Source organism: Pleurodeles waltl, chromosome 3_1 (assembly GCF_031143425.1).
Source record: "Pleurodeles waltl isolate 20211129_DDA chromosome 3_1, aPleWal1.hap1.20221129, whole genome shotgun sequence".
Taxonomy (NCBI): domain Eukaryota; kingdom Metazoa; phylum Chordata; class Amphibia; order Caudata; family Salamandridae; genus Pleurodeles; species Pleurodeles waltl.
The window spans coordinates 989,839,625-989,858,665 of NC_090440.1; the positions used below are offsets into that span (position 1 = coordinate 989,839,625).

Consider the following 19,041-nt stretch of genomic DNA (forward strand, 5'->3'; position numbering starts at 1 on the left):
CTTTTAAGATGTAATTCCTGATTGAGAAGGAGTGGCTATGTCATGTTTCATACCATTGGGTTGGTAATGATAAATCCTCTTTACTGGTAAAGTCAGATTTAACATTACTATTTTAGAAATGCCACTTTTAGAATGTGGACATTTCTCTGCTCTCACAGCTCTGTGTGCCTGCAGCCTGTCTCCAATACACATCTGCGGTGACAACTACACTTTGTGCATTCCCTCTAGACAGCCACAAACGCAGGAAGGTTAGGTGTGTCTGAGCACTCAGCTGCATTCTCATGGCTCTTCCTCTGCCAGGAAGGGTGGGGGGGCTGGCACTTACACCTGAATAGGCAGTGCCTGTTCCCACACACAGAGCTGATTACCCTTATTAATAGTCTGGATCCAGGGCTGGGGAGAAAGGGCCTCTGTGCACTTCAAAGACCCTTTTTTAAAGTCACCCCACCTCAAAGGCACAACTGGGTATAAGTACTGTGTTACTAAAGCCAGCAAATCAGACACCTCTCGACCTACAACTGGACACCATCAGAAGAACTGTTACTCTGCTGGACTGCTGACCTGGAAGGACTGCTTTTCTGCTATGCTGCCCTGCTGCCTGACGCTCTCTGAGCCCAGAGGGAGAGCTGAACTCTGCCTTGCAGCTGAAGTTATCTCCAAGGGTGTGCTGGCTTGCCTCCTGTAGTTTGAGACTCAGGGATATCGAAGTCTCTACCCCTGCTCCGGTGCCTAGTTCACTGGAAGTGGACACAGATACTTGCATCAGAGAAATCAATGCATCTCCAGTCTGCTTGAAGCAGAACCAGCACGTAGACCCTGTTGTGGGACTTGGACCGGCACGTCACTCTCTGAACTAATGCCTCGCAATCAAGAGCCAAACGTTCAGAGCCGTGCATCACTGTTGCAGCAGCTTGAAGAGATCGATGCATCTCCTTGACTGCGTGCAGAAACCCGGCGCATCGCACCTCAGAACCATCAGCTCTCAGCTTGGCTCCCCGTCATCGGAAATGACACATCACCATCACTGCATGAAGAAAATCTATGCATCACCTCAACTGTGGACCTGGCCTCGATTGACGCAAAGCTCGCTTACACTCTGCAACTTTCTGTTACAACCAGGATCAAGGTAATCTGTTCACCAGGTCTGCTTGGCTCTTGACTACAGCCTGTGCTCTATAGTGACTTTGCCCTATTCCAGCGTGGCCAGATAACCCCCATTGGGGCTTAATGCTTCTAAGGCTAGAATTCTTTGAAAAATCATAACTCGACTTCCACTTATTGGATTTTTGTAGTTTTGCTCGTGATTTAGCTATAAAAGTATTGTCTATTTTTGTAACCTTGGATGGAGTCTTTTGTGGTGTTTTCATTGTGTTAATGTGTGTTGTGTTGCAGAAAGTCTCACCCTGACTAGGATTGTGGTTCTTGCATGTACAGGGTCAATACTCCGACAAACAGAAACTCAATTTTCAATAGACCACTTAAAATATATGTCTGTACAGATGTAGAAGAAAGAGAATAAAATGTACTTGATAACATACTAATTACAGTACCGCAGGAAACAGATGTCCACACTGGAAGGATGACAATGGCATGAGAGACTGAGAAAGTCATTATGCAAAAAAAGGTTAAAGCAAAACGTGTGTAGTGATATAACAGTATTTATTCATTTGACCAAGGTACAGAAGTGATTATCACCAGAAGAGCAAGGTTGATATTGCTAGCAGGACTATTGTTACTGGTAAGGTGACATCCATATCCTAACGAACACATTCAGCACAAACACATTATATATACAGTATGTCTGTGCTTGCTGCAAAACCTTTTATCACATATACTCTACCCAGTTCAGATGCCACATACAACAACAAATGCACAGAAATGACCTATGTGAAATAGAGTGGAATCCGGTCTTTCTTAACCTTAAATTAATTTGGATGCCAAAGATATCTATTCCACATTTAGCAGGCTCAAGTCTCTGATTTAGGTGGATACGGAGCAAAAAAAGAAAAATAAGTTTATATTTTTTAGACTCCTACACCAGAGGAGAAACCTCCCATGGTGAGGGGGTAATTGTTTTTTTTATTTTCAAAAACAAAATCCAGATTTGGGTATTTTGTTTTTAAAAACTGAAAGACTTGAAAGCTTGACTTATAGCTCCATCATGTTGACGGAGCCATCTATCTAACCTTAAATGCATGGACAGAAACTGCGATTACAGCGGTTCCTGCCATTGCAAGAGTTCTTCGCTTCGGCAGGCAGACTATTCTTGACATGGCAGTAGGAAAGTTCTCCACCAGACTGATAGTACATACTATGTCTGCTGAACTCTAGATCAGGCCCTAAGTTTTGATGTCCTACTCCAAGAGAATTAGGCTTGGGAATAGGGTTTATAACTTGTTTCAGAGGAACCAACCTTCTGTTTTAATCAGGTCTAGTAAAGGTCTGTGATTTTATGATAAATCTGTTAGAGTCTGCCAGTGGTGAATGCGGGTGGTGTGCAATTAATGTGTAATTAAAACAGTACTGGTTACTTTATTGATTTAAGAGATGAATGTTGTTTTAGTGTTGTAAACAGCTGTCAGTAACATGCCTTGTATTCTGGCAAAACTATCTAGGGTCAATATCGCTTCACAAATTGTTTATTCGTAATCTTTTTATGGGTGCAGTTGCTTTTATTGCCCAATCACTAATAAATTCAAATGAAACTAAACTGAGAAGAATCGCCTATAGGCAAATCCATATGGGCATTGTGATTTACTTAAACATAAAAATACTTCTGCCAGTACTCCTAAATACAGGAAAACTTTGCCAGTATGGCTTCCCTAGGCAATGGAGGCATTTTCTGAAAGTCAAACAGGTGGGTTATTACAGGCATATTTTCAATAATTTCAGAAATGTTGTAATCCTCCAAACAGTGGGGCATATCCAGTTGTCCAATTATTTGACTTTCTTTCTTCTTCTGAACATTACCATAGTGGTCAACCTGAGAGTCAAAGGATAACATGAAATTGCAAGTACAGAGCTTTATGTTTATGAAACAACAGTAAATGTCATAACTCCATGGTGAATTGCTTCACTGTAAGAAATATAAAAAGTATCACTCAACTAGTCCTGAGTGAGTAGGTACTTTACAATAAGGGATATGAGAGTTAAATAATTTGGAAAAAAACGTTTTTGGGAGAAAAAAGGGAAACATGCCCACATCTAAACAGTTTACCTTTCTGTGGATGGACGCTTCAGAGGAGAAACGGTGGTGGGTCTTGCATCTGCAGAAGCCTTTCTGTAGGGATGAATGAAAGAACAAACTTTAGACAATGATTTCACTGATCCCTTGATAGACGGAGAGCACTTGCAATTCTTCACAAAATGCTTTAGTGCAGAAAAGAAATTAGAAGAAAATCAGTTACTCCCTTTCACACACACACACTTTCTCTCTCGCTCACTCTCTCTCAGAATATTGAAGATAAGTACAGTTGCATTTTAAATGTATTCTTTTGTCTAACAACCTTGAAGCAGGGACAAGGTTACAAAACACTTGCTGGCTGTGTGGCTGTGAACAACGTTTTGCAAGAATAAACTAATCACTTGAAACAGCTGGGAGGAAGCGAGAGAGAGAGAGAGAGAGAGAGAGAGAGAGAGAGTGTGTGTATGTGTGTGTGTGTATGTGTGTGTCTGTGCATGTGTGTGAAGTGGTAAGAATATCCTTAATTGGATGCAAATGCTAACAAAAGAGAGGAAGTAACTCTGCAGAGATTTTTTACGCCGCAGCCCCCGGTACCGCCACTCCCTGAGGCACAAAAGTAAGATTGAATGTGAACGGGCTCCCCACAGCCCCAGGGGCCGCCACCCCCCGGGACTGCCACCTCTTCAGGGCTTTAAACAAATGAAACACAGGGGAGCCGCCCGGTCCCCGCACAGCCCTGGGGCCACCACCTTCCTGGGACTAATTTAAAAAGAGATAGGGGGTCTGTTGCAGACCCCCAGACCTCGGGGACCACCACCTCACCAGGGCTATTTAGATGCTGGAGGGAGGCCACACCTTAAGGAGCCATTAATGGTCCTGGGGACCGTCACCCTCCCGCACAGCCCTGGGACATAGCTGTTTGCTGTGACTTGGCTGGAGCTTTGACAGCTCCTGCCAAGCTACAGCAAACACTACACTCAGATGAAGTGAAAGCTTTCAAGCAGCTCTCACTTCATTCGAGCGGAGGTTTCCTGTTTCCCTGCCCGCGGAGTTCAGGCAAGGAAACAGAGGAACCTGTTCTAACAGAGAAGTAGTTGCTTTAGCTTAACTTTTTACATATCATGTCAGTCTGTCCCTGCAAAGCAGTAGAACTAATGTCACTGTCCATAACAATTTCTGAAACTACAAATGAACATGGAATTCTTCATCCTGATTATGTCCTGTGGGATCCTTCGTTTTAAATCTCATATATTTTGGGTCCAATTTCTGAGTTTTCTAACAAAGTCACCACCAAGTACTGTTTCTCCACTACCTCTGCTCCCCAAAAATATGGTGATTCAAATCTTCAATTATTAATTAATTTATTTATTTATTCATTTATAACGTGCACTGTCACCTAAAAGGTATCCTGGCACTAGGAAAACAGGGAAAAAGACAACTGCACTAGAAGAGACAACAATAGGGATTAGTGTGGAAAAAGTCAGGTTTTCAGCACCTTTCTGAATTGAAGCAGATCGGTTAAGTGCCTAAGAGAAGCAGGAAGCTGATTCCAGAGCTGGGCAGCTCTCACTATGAAGGCACGACCCCCGTCTTGTCTTCTGGAAATTGGCACTACAGACACGATTGACAGTTGATAATTACCTTCTTTAAGATAATGTCTTGCAATGTGATACAAAGGGTCCGGATTGGTAATTGCTCGTAGTGTTACAAAATACCTTTATACAATAAAGTTGTACCCCCAACATAATATTTTTGCACGGACCTTCCAACATGTAAATTAAAAAATGTAGTATTGCAATTATTATATTTCCTCACCAAGAACTTTCTACCATCTCACTTTAAATTCTGTAACATTCAATGATTGTTTGGATTGTTTGCATGTTTGGCATTTAAACATGTCCAAAAGCCAACTTTTCTTCCTTCTTAACAAATTATCTTGTTTCTCTTCTTTAAAGTCGCTTTTTACAAACATTGATCATATTGAAGGGGCTTTCTGAAACAACATGAGAGGGTAATCCCAATTCTCTCCTTTAAGTCAAATCCCTTCAAAAATATGTACCAATGTTTCTGAAATATTTTCCTGATTAGTGGGACCTCCTTCTTATAAGTTGTTATAATTCTTATTTTATAATCCCCTTCATTATCTTTATGTTTTCAAGATTTTGTTGTTAGATGTTCCTCACCTTTGATTTTTATACATCATATGCTGTTTCTATTATATCTGTAGGATACCCGCAAAACAAAAACCTATTTTTTGCTTTAGTGATATGTTTCTCCATTTAACTTCTCTCTGAACAATTCCTTTTTATGTTAAACATCTTGCTGTATGGAATATTCCTATTAGAGTTTTATCATGATGGCTAGCAGGGAGGAGCCAAGATGGCGGCCGGGACGGTCGCTTGATCCCAGCGCTCCGTTCCCGGCCACTTCAAGATATCCTAACAGGCGCCCCCCCTACGGCCTGGCAGTGACGGCCGGGACGGCGGCGAGGCTGGGGGAGACCGGGGCACTCAGCGCGCGCTACGAGCGCTCTCCGGACCTTGCGAGGCGAGTCTGGGACTCGTCGGTCCGCGTCGGAAGTAGCGCGAGGCGAGGGGAGCTGCGGCTGCAGCCCCGGTCGCGATCTCACCGGGCGCGGCCGCTGCCTACCTCCCCGCCTACCCGCGACTGGGAGAGCAGGGGAGGCGCGTCTGGAGGAGGCTTGAGCAGTGTAGTCCTGCTGGGCGCTCCGGGACATAGACTTGAAGAGCTTGGGCGCCATTTTGGATATCGGCGGCCGGCAGGAATGAAATCGGCGAAGGAGCAGTGAGGAGGCCCGGTGGGGCAGACGAGAGGCGGTGGCGGCTCAGCAGGCAGCGGGGATTCCAGGACCAGAAATATTTCAACTTCAAAATAAAGGGAAAAAAAAAAAAAAAGAAAAGGGGGGAAATAAAGAAAAGGATAAATTAAAGACTACGGTGAGGAGGGCGCCTACGAGGAGGGGAACACCAATCTACACAGAGGAGGTAAACCTAGGGGGCGGCAACCGCCCCCCCCCCCCCCCCCTTTTTTCACTCCACCGCTCCATCCACGCAACTGGACAAGACAGAAGCGCGTTACGTGCTCCTGGGAGCACAGCTTATTCACCAAAGGCAGAATGGATGGCTGGGCCGGACTGTGGATGAGTGGACTGCCCTGGACTTCCTAGCGGAGGGTCCCTGCCGCAAGTGTTCCTAGCTGCTCAAGATATATTTGCAGCACCTCGCGAGCGCCTCAACCCAGGATCTTTCCCGCGCCTCGGCGCCTAACCCGGCCGCCCAGCAACTCTACCCTCTATCTGAGGGAAACCCCTGGCATCAAGCCCTACCGCCACACAAGAAGAAGCTAGTGTTCTCCCCCAATGACAGTATCCTCTACATACTTCAACATGCCCGGTGGACAGCTCCACGGGAACGCAGAGTTAGAACATTGAACTCATCAATGACTGTAGTATTTGTCACTGAACACACAGGCCATAATTAACCAAATTAGGACTGGATGCTCCTTTGCTTTGCTGCCTAACCGCAAGCCCATCAGTGCGAAATCCCTGTGGATCGGGAGGCAATCTCATAACAGCCAAAATGGCCGGTAGAGCCAAGTCAACCAAGAACCCAGATCGAACTACGCAAGCGATAACGCCTACGGATCAACAATTTGGCCCATCCTTACAATCTCTAGAAAACACACTTCTAGCGCATTCAGCCCAGTTCGAGAAAGTATTGCAGGCAATACTGGACACTAAGGGCCTGATTCTAACTTTGGAGGACGGTGTTAAACCGTCCCAAAAGTGGCGGATATACCACCTACCGTATTACGAGTTCCATAGGATATAATGGACTCGTAATACGGTAGGTGGTATATCCGCCACTTTTGGGACGGTTTAACACCGTCCTCCAAAGTTAGAATCAGGCCCTAAGTCATCACTGGAGGGCAGAATTGATGCAGTCGTGCAAGACCTGAACCTCCTACGAGTGGATCATCGTAGCCTAGCCGAAAAAGTAAAAACAACTGAAGCCGAGATAGCGGAATTAACCCCAATGGCGCAAGGGAATCAAAAACAAAATCAGCGCATGGATGAAGAGCTGAAGATACTCTGGAGAAGATCCGAGGAAATGGAGAGCAGGGCACGCCGATATAACGTGAGATTTCTGGGATTTCCGGAAAGTATGCGCCAACCGGAATCAGAAATTTCCCTAGAGCAGTGGCTAATTAAAGAGGTGTTAAGTGGGGCTCCATCCAAGTTTTTCTCAGTTGAAAGGGCTTACAGAGTTCCGGGTAGGCCCCCGGCCCCTGGCCAGTCCCCCAGACCATTGATCGCCAGGTTCTTAAATTACAGAGATCGGGACGCAATATTGCAACTATTCCGCAATAAGGGCCCGTTCAAGTATGAAGACTCGAACATCAATGCCTACCCTGACTTTACGCAGGAGGTGCAGAATCGGCGTAATTCTTTTGCTAAAATCAAGCAACGCTTACGAGAACAGAACATAAAATATGCCCTGCTCTTCCCAGCCAAGTTAAGAGTAGTGATGGAGGACCGTACCCATATATTCACCAGCACCGAGGACGCCTGGACATGGCTCCATGCCAAGGGCCTTGCACACCCCCGGGAAGACGCAGAGGAGGACGAGAAATGGGGGAGATTCACTGCAGGGACGAGATCCAAACAGCGTACCAGAGGCCAGCCCAATGTCAGGCAAGCAGCAGAGGAAAGAGCAAAAGTGCTTAAAGAGACGCCGCTACACATGCAAAGCAGAAACATAACTCCCGGTGGGCGTGTGGAGCTGGAATTGGATTCAGACACAGTCAGCTCCGCATCCACGGTAACAGGAGAACTAGGTGGGCCGAAGGTCACCCCGAGATCTGCTGATGAACTATAACCTAGTGGATCAGATCCAGAGTGAACACAAGGGATGGCGATTGCAACTGGAAAATCTGCAGAGACTCCACGACACTGCCGAGCTGCGGGGATGGAGTGCTTCCAACAATATACATCTTTGATATAAACACTAAGCTAAGTGACTTGGGGCACAAACAGATGGCAAGTGGCGGGCGGGTGGGGCCAGAGGGAACGGAAACATGCCAAGGGGGGGCGCCTGAAGATACTGACAGACTTGGTCTGTGGCATGATGTGAGCCCCTTATAAGAGCCACATCTGTAAGATATGAGAATCCCACTAAGCAAATCCAACTGGATAAAAGTTATGTTACACATTTTTAAGTTTTGTAGTTTCACTGTAGTTGTAAGTAGCATAGGGGGTTTAACTAGGGGGGTGGGGATTAGTAGTTTAGTAGAAATGCAGCGATCGGAATCACTTAATGCATTAAAGATGGATTTGCACCCGCTATATCTAAATATTAGCAGCAGAAAGGCAGAGACCAGGTGGGCCAACATTAAAACCCAGGCCCACGACATAGCAACATATCTCCTGCACCCTACAAGATGTCTTCTAGAAGTAACATGGGGAACCAGTATATTATATTAACATGGAATGTCAGGGGCCTTGGGACGCCGAACAAACGGGCTAGAGTGCATGCTTGACTTAAGAGACTAGGAGTGCATATTGCTATTCTGCAAGAGACACATATGCTCGAGGGGGATTTACGAGACATGCGCGTGAAATGGGGGGGCCAGCTGATAGGCACAACATATTCGACCTTTGCGAGAGGGGTGCTGATTTGGATAGCAGCGGGAGTTCCATTCCTCATGTCAACACACAAGATAGACCAGGGAGGGAGGTACGTAGTAATGGAGGGCAGATTAGATGGTAGACAAATGGCTGTGGTCGGGGTATACGCCCCCAACAGTGGCATCATAGGCTTTCTCACCACTCTCACCCCAACGCTGCTGACCCACCCCATGCCCCTTGCCATCTGGGGTGGTGATTTTAATAGCACCCCAGTGGCAGCATTAGATAGAACTAGCGCCCATCAGAACGCATGAATTAACAGGAAGCTCGTAAGTCCCCTGCAAGAATGGGCAAATGTTATGGGCCTATATGATGTATGGCGGTTAGGCCATCCAGAGCAAAAAGAATATTCATTTTATTCGGTCCCACATAATACCCACACTAGAATTGACATAATCTGGGGCACTCGCGAAATGGGGGCGCTGATAACTGAATCTGAATACTTGGCAAAGACAGTCTCGGACCATGCGTCTCTGCGGGTAACCCTGAACTGGGGTAGGGCACGTCAGGTAATTCCCACTTGGAGATTCCAGGCGAAGGCTCTACAAGACCAAGCATTCGCTGCTTCACTGGGGGAATCTATAGGCCAATATTGGGAAATAAACGCTATGTCTGCAACAACCCGGGCGATAGAATGGGATGCCCACAAAGTAGTGGCCCGTGGAGTATGTATGTCCACTACGTGGGGAGTGAGACGCTCCTTACAGACGGAAATTAGCAAACTCGAGAAGGAGCTGCGGATTGCGGAAAAAGCAGTAGCACGGGGGGAAATTACCAATATTGTCCTTAAAGAAAAGCGCTTAAAATACAATGAGGCAGATAGCAGGCTCCGCTGCCACGACTATAAATATTACTTAACCAGGTTGCAAAAGGAAGGAGATAGATCAAGCAGAATCCTAGCGTGGCTACTCCGCGAGGATAGACAGCAGGCTCCGATAGGGGCCATCCGGGTGGGCGCGCAAGAAATGGCTACTACACAAACAGAAATAAACGAGGTCTTTAGGAATTACTACTCTAACCTATACACTAAACGCACTTCGTGCACGGCTACACAACTAGAGGCCTTTCTGGCGGACTCCTCCCTACCCCTACTACCACAACCAGACAGAGATGGAATTGAAACCCCTATAACAATAGCAGAAATAGAACTAGCCCTTGCACAGCTGCCCAGGAATAAAGCGCCTGGCACTGATGGCCTCCCCTCGGAGTATTACAAAGCCTATTTACCCAGTCTGAAATCCCATCTGCTAGGCGTGTTCCAAGAGGCGTGGACTACAGAAAGCTTACCCACATCTCAAAGGGAAGCTATGATAGTGGTACTCCCTAAACAGGGTCGAGATCACACGGATGTGAAATCTTACAGACCACTATCGCTGTTAAATACAGACTGCAAAATATTAGGCAAAATATTGGCCAACAGGTTAGCCCCCCTCATGCACTTACTGATACATGCAGATCAGAGTGGCTTCATTCCCAAGCGTAACACCTTTCTGAATATTCGAAGATTGCTGGGCATAATGGGAGACACCCCCAAGAATGCACAGGAGGAAATGGTGCTCTCACTAGACATAGAAAAAGCCTTTGATACGCTTGAGTGGGACTTTCTGTTGGCCACGATGGCCCGTATGGGAATAGGCCCTAATTATATCCGCTGGGTTCGGACATTGTACTCTAACCCGAACGCGAGGGTGAAATCAGGCGGGGTGATCTCTGATAGTTTTCCGATTTTTAGGGGGACACGGCAGGGATGCCCCTTATCCCCGCTACTGTTTGCCATAGCAATGGAACCGTTAGCGGCAAAAGTTCGCCTCATGGAGCACGAATGGGGAATTATTAGGAATGGGTTACATCACACGATTTCACTATATGCAGATGATGCGTTGATATATATCAGGAACGGTTGCGCAGCTATCTCACCTGTAATATCTTTATTGGCGGAATTTGGAGGCCTATCTGGCCTTGTGGTAAACTGGGAGAAGTCGTGTGTCTTTCCCCTGGCAAAAAGGGCTCCCAATAATCACGATCCCCCGGAGATAGGACATCTTAAGTGGTGCCCTACAAAATTTAAATACCTAGGGATAAACATATACCATGCCATGGAAGACTTAAGAGACGGGAACCTGGGGAAGGCGCTAACATCTATAAAAGGCTCCCTACAATTCTGGAACAAGCTCCCTCTCTCGCCACCCGGCAAGGTGGCGATTGCTAATATGTTGATTCTACCTAGGCTTTTATATTACTTTGCGGCCCTACCGATAATTATTCCCAAAAGCTTCTTCAGCAATCTAAACACAGCATTGCTGCAGCTCATCTGGGGAGGCGGCAGAGCGCGAGTGGCGCTACCCACACTACAACACCCGCTGGATAATGGTGGCCTACGAACTCCGAATTTTGAAAAATACTATGCAGCCGCACAACTTCAATGGGTCCAATATTGGATCCACAGACCAGAGCAAGCGGAACCTATGAGTCTAGAGCCTCGGCGGAACGGGACTCCCCTTTTGAATTGGCTGTCGACGAAGCCCCCCAAAGGGGCACTGGTCAACCCATTGCTTGCAGCTGCGTACGCGTGCTGGGCCAGATATGTGCAAAAAAGAGCGGATAAGCTCCCATACTCTCCACACGTACCGCTAAACTATTTACTGGTGGGAAACGCAGCCAGAATGCAAGCTGTAAAGCTATGGAACGAAGCAGGAATACTGACTGTAGGGGATTGCTATGAAGACGGTAAATTAATGACGTTCGAGGCCCTTCAGGCCCTCACGGAGATAAATCCGGGACAGTTCCTGACATACCATGCCGTATGTCACGAAATCAGGAAAATGTGGGGAATGGGCACCTTGGAACCAGAGATCTCCCCTGTGCTTCACCAGCTTCTACAACATAGCGATCAAACAAAAACAATATCCAATCTATATAGAATCCTCAACAAGACCCCTGATTCACAGACAGGGAAAGCATGGGATAGATGGAATGCAGTACTCCCCACCCCGATCCCACTGGAAGACTGGCCCAAGGCCCTGTCCCACATCAGAGGTGTGTCAAGGAATCCCAGATTTAGATATACCCAATTCAATTACACGCATCAAACATATCTTTCCCCAGCCAGAATAAAGCGCATGTTCCCCGATGCAGTATCAATGTGCCCCAGATGCAGATTGCCGTCAGCACCCTTTTTCCACATGGGATGGGATTGCCCGAATATACAAACGGCCTGGGTGGAGGTGGTAGAGGAGGTATCTGGACTTACGGGACTGGCACTGGTAGCAGACCCTGGGTCCTGCCTGCTGGGACTTAGGAAGAGACCAAAAAAACAAAGACATTTACATAAATTTATAGACCTGGCCTTTTTAATGTATAAAAGGTTAATAGCAATGCATTGGAAAGCCTCTATGGCTCCCGATCTGAAATCCTGGCACTCTCTAATAACACGCTGGGCGCGCACTGAATATCAAGTACTAAAAAGAATGGTGCGCGAAGGGCGACAACATACAGGATGCTCTACATGGGAGGATATGGTAACAAAGCTGGAGGCCAAAAACGATGAAAAGCCTCCTTGAATTGGGGTGCGCGTACTCGCAACAACCATAGCATAAATTCCCCTGCACCCCCCATCACGGAAACAGAATTTATAAGACACCCAGGCAACACAGTGCACATACATCATCTCCTCCCATCTCTCTAGTAACAATCGCCCACTTAAATTATGTCACCACAGTGTTAGCGCGGCGCGGGGAGCAGTAAACCAGGGGAGCCACCCGCATACACTAATCTAGTTGATGCCCCCCCTTCAGACATTTAGGGAACCCATGCACGTAAAGTAAGGTTCACACTGGTCTCAAACGAATGCCTATATAAAATAAACAGTGTAGGATAAACCTAGGGTGCAGCCAGGAATGATACTGCAAGATTAGAAGTGTTCTGTGATGTGCATATTGGGGGGGGGTGTATTTGTTCCATGACTTAGATAATTAGCCATTGTTTTGATTTATCCTGCGGTTGCAAACTGAACAATTTGTATCATATTTTGAAAAATAAAACCAATAAATATATTTGAAAAAAAAAAAAAATGATGGCTAGCAGCATGGTGAACTTTATTTGTAACAGTTGCTTTCCTATGATTTGTGGTTTCCAGTTTTCCATTGCGTACATAAATAAGTCACAGTATCAAGGCCAATCAATTTAAGAAGGCATGACCTCATACAGGCCACACACAGTAGCACCCCTGACAAGGACTAGGCCTTGGCAATTGTAGTCAGTCTCCCTCCTGGGAGACCCAGAGAGACTTGGGACACCCTCCACCTCGCGCCTCCTGGACTCACTCATCCTGCATGGTTGGCTGCCTCTTTTTCTCTCTCAGCAGTTTACATCAGCCAACTGAACAAGTAATCAGGCAAAGATAAAAGAGCAGGCCTCCCTGAAAGGTTTCCTCACCTTGCACCACAAAGTCTGCAGCCCACCAAATACGGTGTTCAGTAAGACTAATAAGCAGCTCTTTACCAAGCAGAAAGCTCAATTGAAGGACTAATGAGCCCTGTTTTCACGCTCCTTCCTCCAGTGTCTAAATCTTGCCAGCAATACAAGCAATACATTCTAACTGATGTGGGAAACAACCTTCATCTCCATGCTGAGCAGAAGCCATGCCAGGGCTAGTCAAATGGATCCCACTAGCTTCCATTACTCTGGTTCTCTGACACATCAAGCATGTATCTCGCAGACTACAAACATCAACTCACACAAGTACACTCAGGATGTTAGCCCTAAGGACTGGGTACGTGCATAGAAGCTGAACTCTACAGGAGATGGCCATTTGGCTTCCACTTCAAATGACACACACAAAAAGGTCTGGTCACAAGTACTGATTCACAAAACATAGAACACTTCCACTACTGCTCTATGTGCTAATCCCATGTTTTGGACTATAGCCCACTGTAACTATAATGAGTGTACACTTGGTGGATCAATCAATGTCAAAGGACATGTGCAGGGCCTACTCATGTAATCATACAAGGACAGGCCTCTGTGCACATGCTAGATAAGCAAGGCGTCAGGGTGAAAATCTAAATCTGGATACCAGGTAGATGTAGTCAGGGGAACACAGAGGTACACCATGCACGGGAGATTTCATTCCTAATGCACAACAATATTAAAACAGCTGGAAATGCCACATAAAAAAACATTCAAAATCTTGGAGCTCTGAGAAATCGTTATAAGGAGTAGTCAAATGGCATACCTCAATAAATCATCAACTGCATATATCACTACCACTGCTGTACATGGTTTTAGGCCTCAGAGGGGCTTTTTAGGCATGTGATAATGAACCTGTATACTGTCACCAACAGCCAGCACTAATGTTTTTTTTCACGACACAGGTATGTCCTTAGGCATTGCCATTATTCACATCTGGCCACTACAGTGAATATTAATATAGATCACCACTCAGTCACTGTTAAGGTACACGCTAAACGTGGTAAAACAGGTGTAGCATGCAGGTTGCTTGTTTTACTGCCTCATTATCATGGCCTGTGTGACGATAAGTAAACACAGCAATTACTACCTGCCTCCCATCTGTGGTAATGATATAAACACATCGTGATATTTTATGCTGTATTAAACCTATATCGCAAACGAGGTCTAAAGTAGTAAAGCTCCCCCCTCTTTGCAAGCCGAACTACACACAGGAATAGTTCCCAGCTTACCGCTCCAGCTTGTGATCTGATGGAGGCACCTTTGGTGCAGCAGGTTCGGAGACAGGCTTTGGGGATGCAACAGATTGCTTCCTGAGGATAGAAGACTTGGCATCAGGCAGAAGGATTGAGAAACATGTACCCACGTTTCATAAAAATATAATCCCTTAAATACATGTAACTCCAGAAGTCTTATATTTCACCTACAAATCCTGCAAAATACTTGGAATCCAATGGCCAAAATAAGAAGGGCTGTGATGAAATGCCGACAGGGGTAGAAGGGCAGCCTTGCAAACAGGACGCATGGTATGAAACACAATTTACATTGTAAGCCTTTCGAAAAGAGACTTTACAAACGTATTAATCATTATCCCCAAGATAGACCCTTCCTGGCCATAGGATCCCACCACAAAACATTATGTTCACTTAATTGCACTTCCATTACCAATTGCAAGTGCTTTGCTGGACACCTTCTGGATGGAGAAGAGGAAACATACTTGGAAGGGGAGAACGTGGTTGGAAAAAACACAAGGAGGTCCTGCCATTTGGACAAATGATGGGCTATGTGAAGGGAAATATCTGAGGGAGTGCTTTAGGATTTGTCAAAATCCCCCACTGAAACCAGGGAGAGCTTGCTGAGGAGACTAGAGTGAAAGATTCCACCCAGTTACAATTCAACCCTGTCAACAAAGGCTGCAGTCACATACACAAAGCAGTACAGAACTGTTTATCACAGGTGAGTGCCTTTAGTAAAATCCCATAGAGTTGTGGCTGAGACAGTCTTGACTCTTTCATTTGTTTTTTTCAGTCTTTATTTTAGCAGTAAATATTGATCAATTCTCAATTAGGCAATTTACTTTCAATTAAAAAAAGTTACTACCGTCCCATTTGCAATAAGGTAAACTGCTGAAATCACACTATTTTGCTTTTGTTAAAGCTCACTAGTCAAGCTTAACACTGTAAGGTGGTGCAGAATTTAAATGCTGAAAAACCATTGAAATTGTAAAATACCCAAGTGCCTGTTCAAACACGGGAGCAAGCCCTTGGTGCAGGCCACTGGTTTCGGATTCCGCAAGTGTCAAAGACCAAAAGAGAGACTGTAGCTGCACTCAGGCAAAGCAGCATAGAACAAAGTAAACCTAGTATGGCTCATTCCTGGTTTACCTTTCAAGCCTTGGGTCACGTAGAGCAGACTTTGAAGCTGTGACGGGAGGGAAGGGTTTGGGGGATGTGACAGATGTGGTCCTACAGGGGAAAGATAGCATGAAACAAGAGATTCAGAAAAGTGGAACCAATACCACAAAAGACATTAGCTCACTTTTCAACCCTCCCCCACAAAGGCATGAATGTGACAATCTAAGAACAACGCCCAGATGGCACAATCAAACACAGCAAAACAAAAGGATGATGGACCGAGTGCTGAACAATGCAAACACTCACCCCTAGTCACAGATCTGGGTTTAATCCATCGTTCTTTTGCTCACCATGCCACCCCAGCTTGGACCTAGCCATATGAAAAATCAGTCTTGACCCTGTTCCTCAAGGGAACAGTCCAGCCCGAACTGCCAAGCCAGGTCCTCCCTGGACCGGAAACAAGCATCCGGGGACTGGTTTCAGGGTTTCACCCTTCATCAGCCAGGCTAGCTTGAATCCAGTGGCACAGTGAGCAAGGGACCCATGTCTGGGCATACCCTTCCCACTTAGGGCAACTTTAGCAGCACAAGAGGATGATGGACGGAGCGCTGAACAATGCAAACACTCACCCCCAGTCACAGATCTGGGTTTAATCCATCGTTCTTTTGCTCACCATGTCATCCCAGTTTGGACCTAGCCATATGCAATCAAACCCAGCCCTAACTGAATATTTCTCCAAATATGAACATAGTCCCTTTGGAACAGCAGGCCTGGGGACTAATCCAAGATTCCAAACCTGGCTCACAACATTTCAAGGGTGTCACAAGGAATAACTAGGATTAAATGAATATACCACAATAGACCTAGCTTCCTCAGACTGCATGCATCCTAAAAACATGGAACATCCTCCAGCTTGAATTCTGAATTTCTAATTCCCAACACAGACCTAAGAAATACCTGAAACACCTAATTTGTGACAGACATTTTCCATCCAGATCATCTTAAGACATTCTTTCTACTAGGTACCTTATTACATCTATTTGTGTGAGAACCTTACATTTGCTTTACCACTGATAGCACGTTTTTAAACCAGTCTGCTTTAGAGCTTTATGGTACACATATACAAAATTCCATAACTTAGAAAAAGAAGTTCTAACTGGTGCACTCTGTGAGCCATATTTGAAAGATCATTTGAAACATCAAAAACAAAAGACGAAAACAAGTGCTCTCCTTGACTAAGCATTCTGTATGGATATTCTAAGCAGAACTTGCAGAAGGAAAGAATATGATTGGGAAAAGCGGGAATGGACAGGATTCTGCATCGGAGCAGGAACCAGGCTATATGGTAAAATAAAGCTACAATGACATGGGCTTCACACCTTGCCAGAGTCCCCATGGGGAATTACATAGGGTGCAGATCAGTCAAGTACTGAGGCATTGGAATTACACAGTAAGAGCAAATCATGAATATTAGCCACCCCAAAATATTCGATTCCATCTCATTAATAGGGCATTAAGTGAAATAAGATATTTAATTAATCATCTAATATGATATATAGGCCCCATAATATCAATGTACCTTTTCCAGTGATTGTTGATTCTAGGATATTCTAGAGTATCATATAGCAGTGCCAGTAGGGTGAGGGGATAAGGATCCAGTAATTGGTCTCTCGCTTCTTGGTCCACACCCATTTCCAGAATTCAGTAATAGCTTCACAGGGTTCCCTATATGAAGTTTGTGTGGTGCCCAGTGCAGTGATGTAGCAAAGGACCCCTCAGCCCTCTTGGTGCGGGGGCCCAAGCTCTAGGGGCCCCCTCAGCACCGTACACTGGCTTGACACCTCCTGAGTGAGTCTGGAGAGGGGGCCCTTCTATGTGCTGTTCAGGGGTGCCCCCTCAAGATTCATTACGTCCAGTGCCAATCACATCCCAGTTTGAAGAAATTGAATTTAAGATGAACTTCCATGTAAACTATAGATGGTGGGAAATGCTGAGGCTACGACGCAAGGGCCTGACGAATGTGCAGGACATACACTGAAGAGCCAAACACTCCTGGTAACACTTCAAGACTGAACTATCAGTGGGCCAGCCCCCTTTTATTTATCTGTCCGCCCGCGCCCAGCCAAACAGTTGCGTGCTAATGTCACTACCTGTGAAACTGAGCCCGAGTGGCTCAGTATATCCCATCCTACTTTAGATTCGCTGTGACAGTCTCAGCTGGGCACACGCAAAATCACAAAGCCACTGACTTCGTTCAAAGTTCGGCCTATCGGTGACCAGCTTGGCATTGGGAGCTGGTGCCCTCTGCTGGCCCATCCCGTTGGGACCAGGCCACTCTGGGACATTGGATCTGTCCTGGAGTGTCCACTGATGATCCAGCAGGACTTTCAGCTGGAGTGGCACCAGTGTCTGATAGTTTAGGCATGCCATGCCTGACTTGTACAATCTGTCCTCATTCTCGGTTTGTCCAAGGCTTGGATTCCGAACTGTTCTGAACCACGATATGTTCCTAGTTGTAGTGTCCTGGCCTTGGCGGTCCGTTATCATCATACCTTCCACCACTGTCATTATCCAGGACCCCCTCTCATTTGGAGTACTAAACTTCCACCCTGGGTGGTGGTCTTTTATCAATACCTGATTCCCACCTTGCAGTTGCCGCTAAATGGCCTGCCTGACTTCGCTGGCTTTCTCATTGGTTTGCCTTCTCCTGGTCTGCACCTCATTCTCAAGAAGGGATGCCAGCTGCCACCCTGGCCCAGATGGAACACTGTCCTGAACTGGCCACTGAAACATCAGGTGCATGGGTGTGCACTTCGTTGTGGAGTGCGGTGTATTGCAATAGGCACGCTAAAACGTGTTGAGCTCCCACTCATAGTCTGGATTTTGATCCACTGCTCCTCTGAGTGCTCTATTCAATGTTCTCATAAACCTCTCAGCTGTTCCATTGGCTTGTGGCCACTGCAGCGTTATCTTCCTGAGCTTGAGGTCTAACGTGAATAGATAGTGGGCAAAGTCTAACCTTTGAAATGGTGGGCCACTGTCAGTCTTGATGGTCAATGCTATTCCAAATGTTGCAAAAGTCTTTTCTAGCAATGGTTTGACGTGGGTGTACGCAGTAGATGTTACCAACTCTATTACTGGATATTTGGATCAGTCATCCACCACCACCAGAGTCAGTCTCCCATCCGGGAAACTGCCAAAGTCCACACCGATCTTTTTCCAGGTGTTTTCGGGTGCTTCTTTTGTTATGACTGGAGCTGGAGCCTCGGGATTCCCTAGGAGTTGGCACGTGTGACTGTTCTGGACCACTCCATCTACTTTGCGGTCCA

At 46.0% G+C, this 19,041-nt stretch overlaps 1 protein-coding gene across 6 annotated transcripts in view; it reads right to left on the bottom strand.

Moving 5' to 3' along the window:
• LOC138284878 (transcription elongation factor A protein 3-like) overlaps window positions 1–19,041 on the bottom strand; it is a 194,315-nt gene that overhangs the window by 77,828 nt on the left and 97,446 nt on the right. For 4 of the 6 annotated variants that reach the window (XM_069224116.1, XM_069224117.1, XM_069224115.1 and 1 more), the window contains 3 exons: window positions 15,743–15,823; window positions 14,591–14,671; window positions 3,218–3,280 (listed from right to left, as the gene is read on the bottom strand). In XM_069224116.1, coding sequence (XP_069080217.1) covers window positions 3,218–3,280; window positions 14,591–14,671; window positions 15,743–15,823 — 225 coding nt within the window. The remainder of the gene's footprint in view (window positions 1–3,217; window positions 3,281–14,590; window positions 14,672–15,742; window positions 15,824–19,041) is intronic. The other 2 variants (XM_069224118.1, XM_069224119.1) reach the window with 2 other exon arrangements.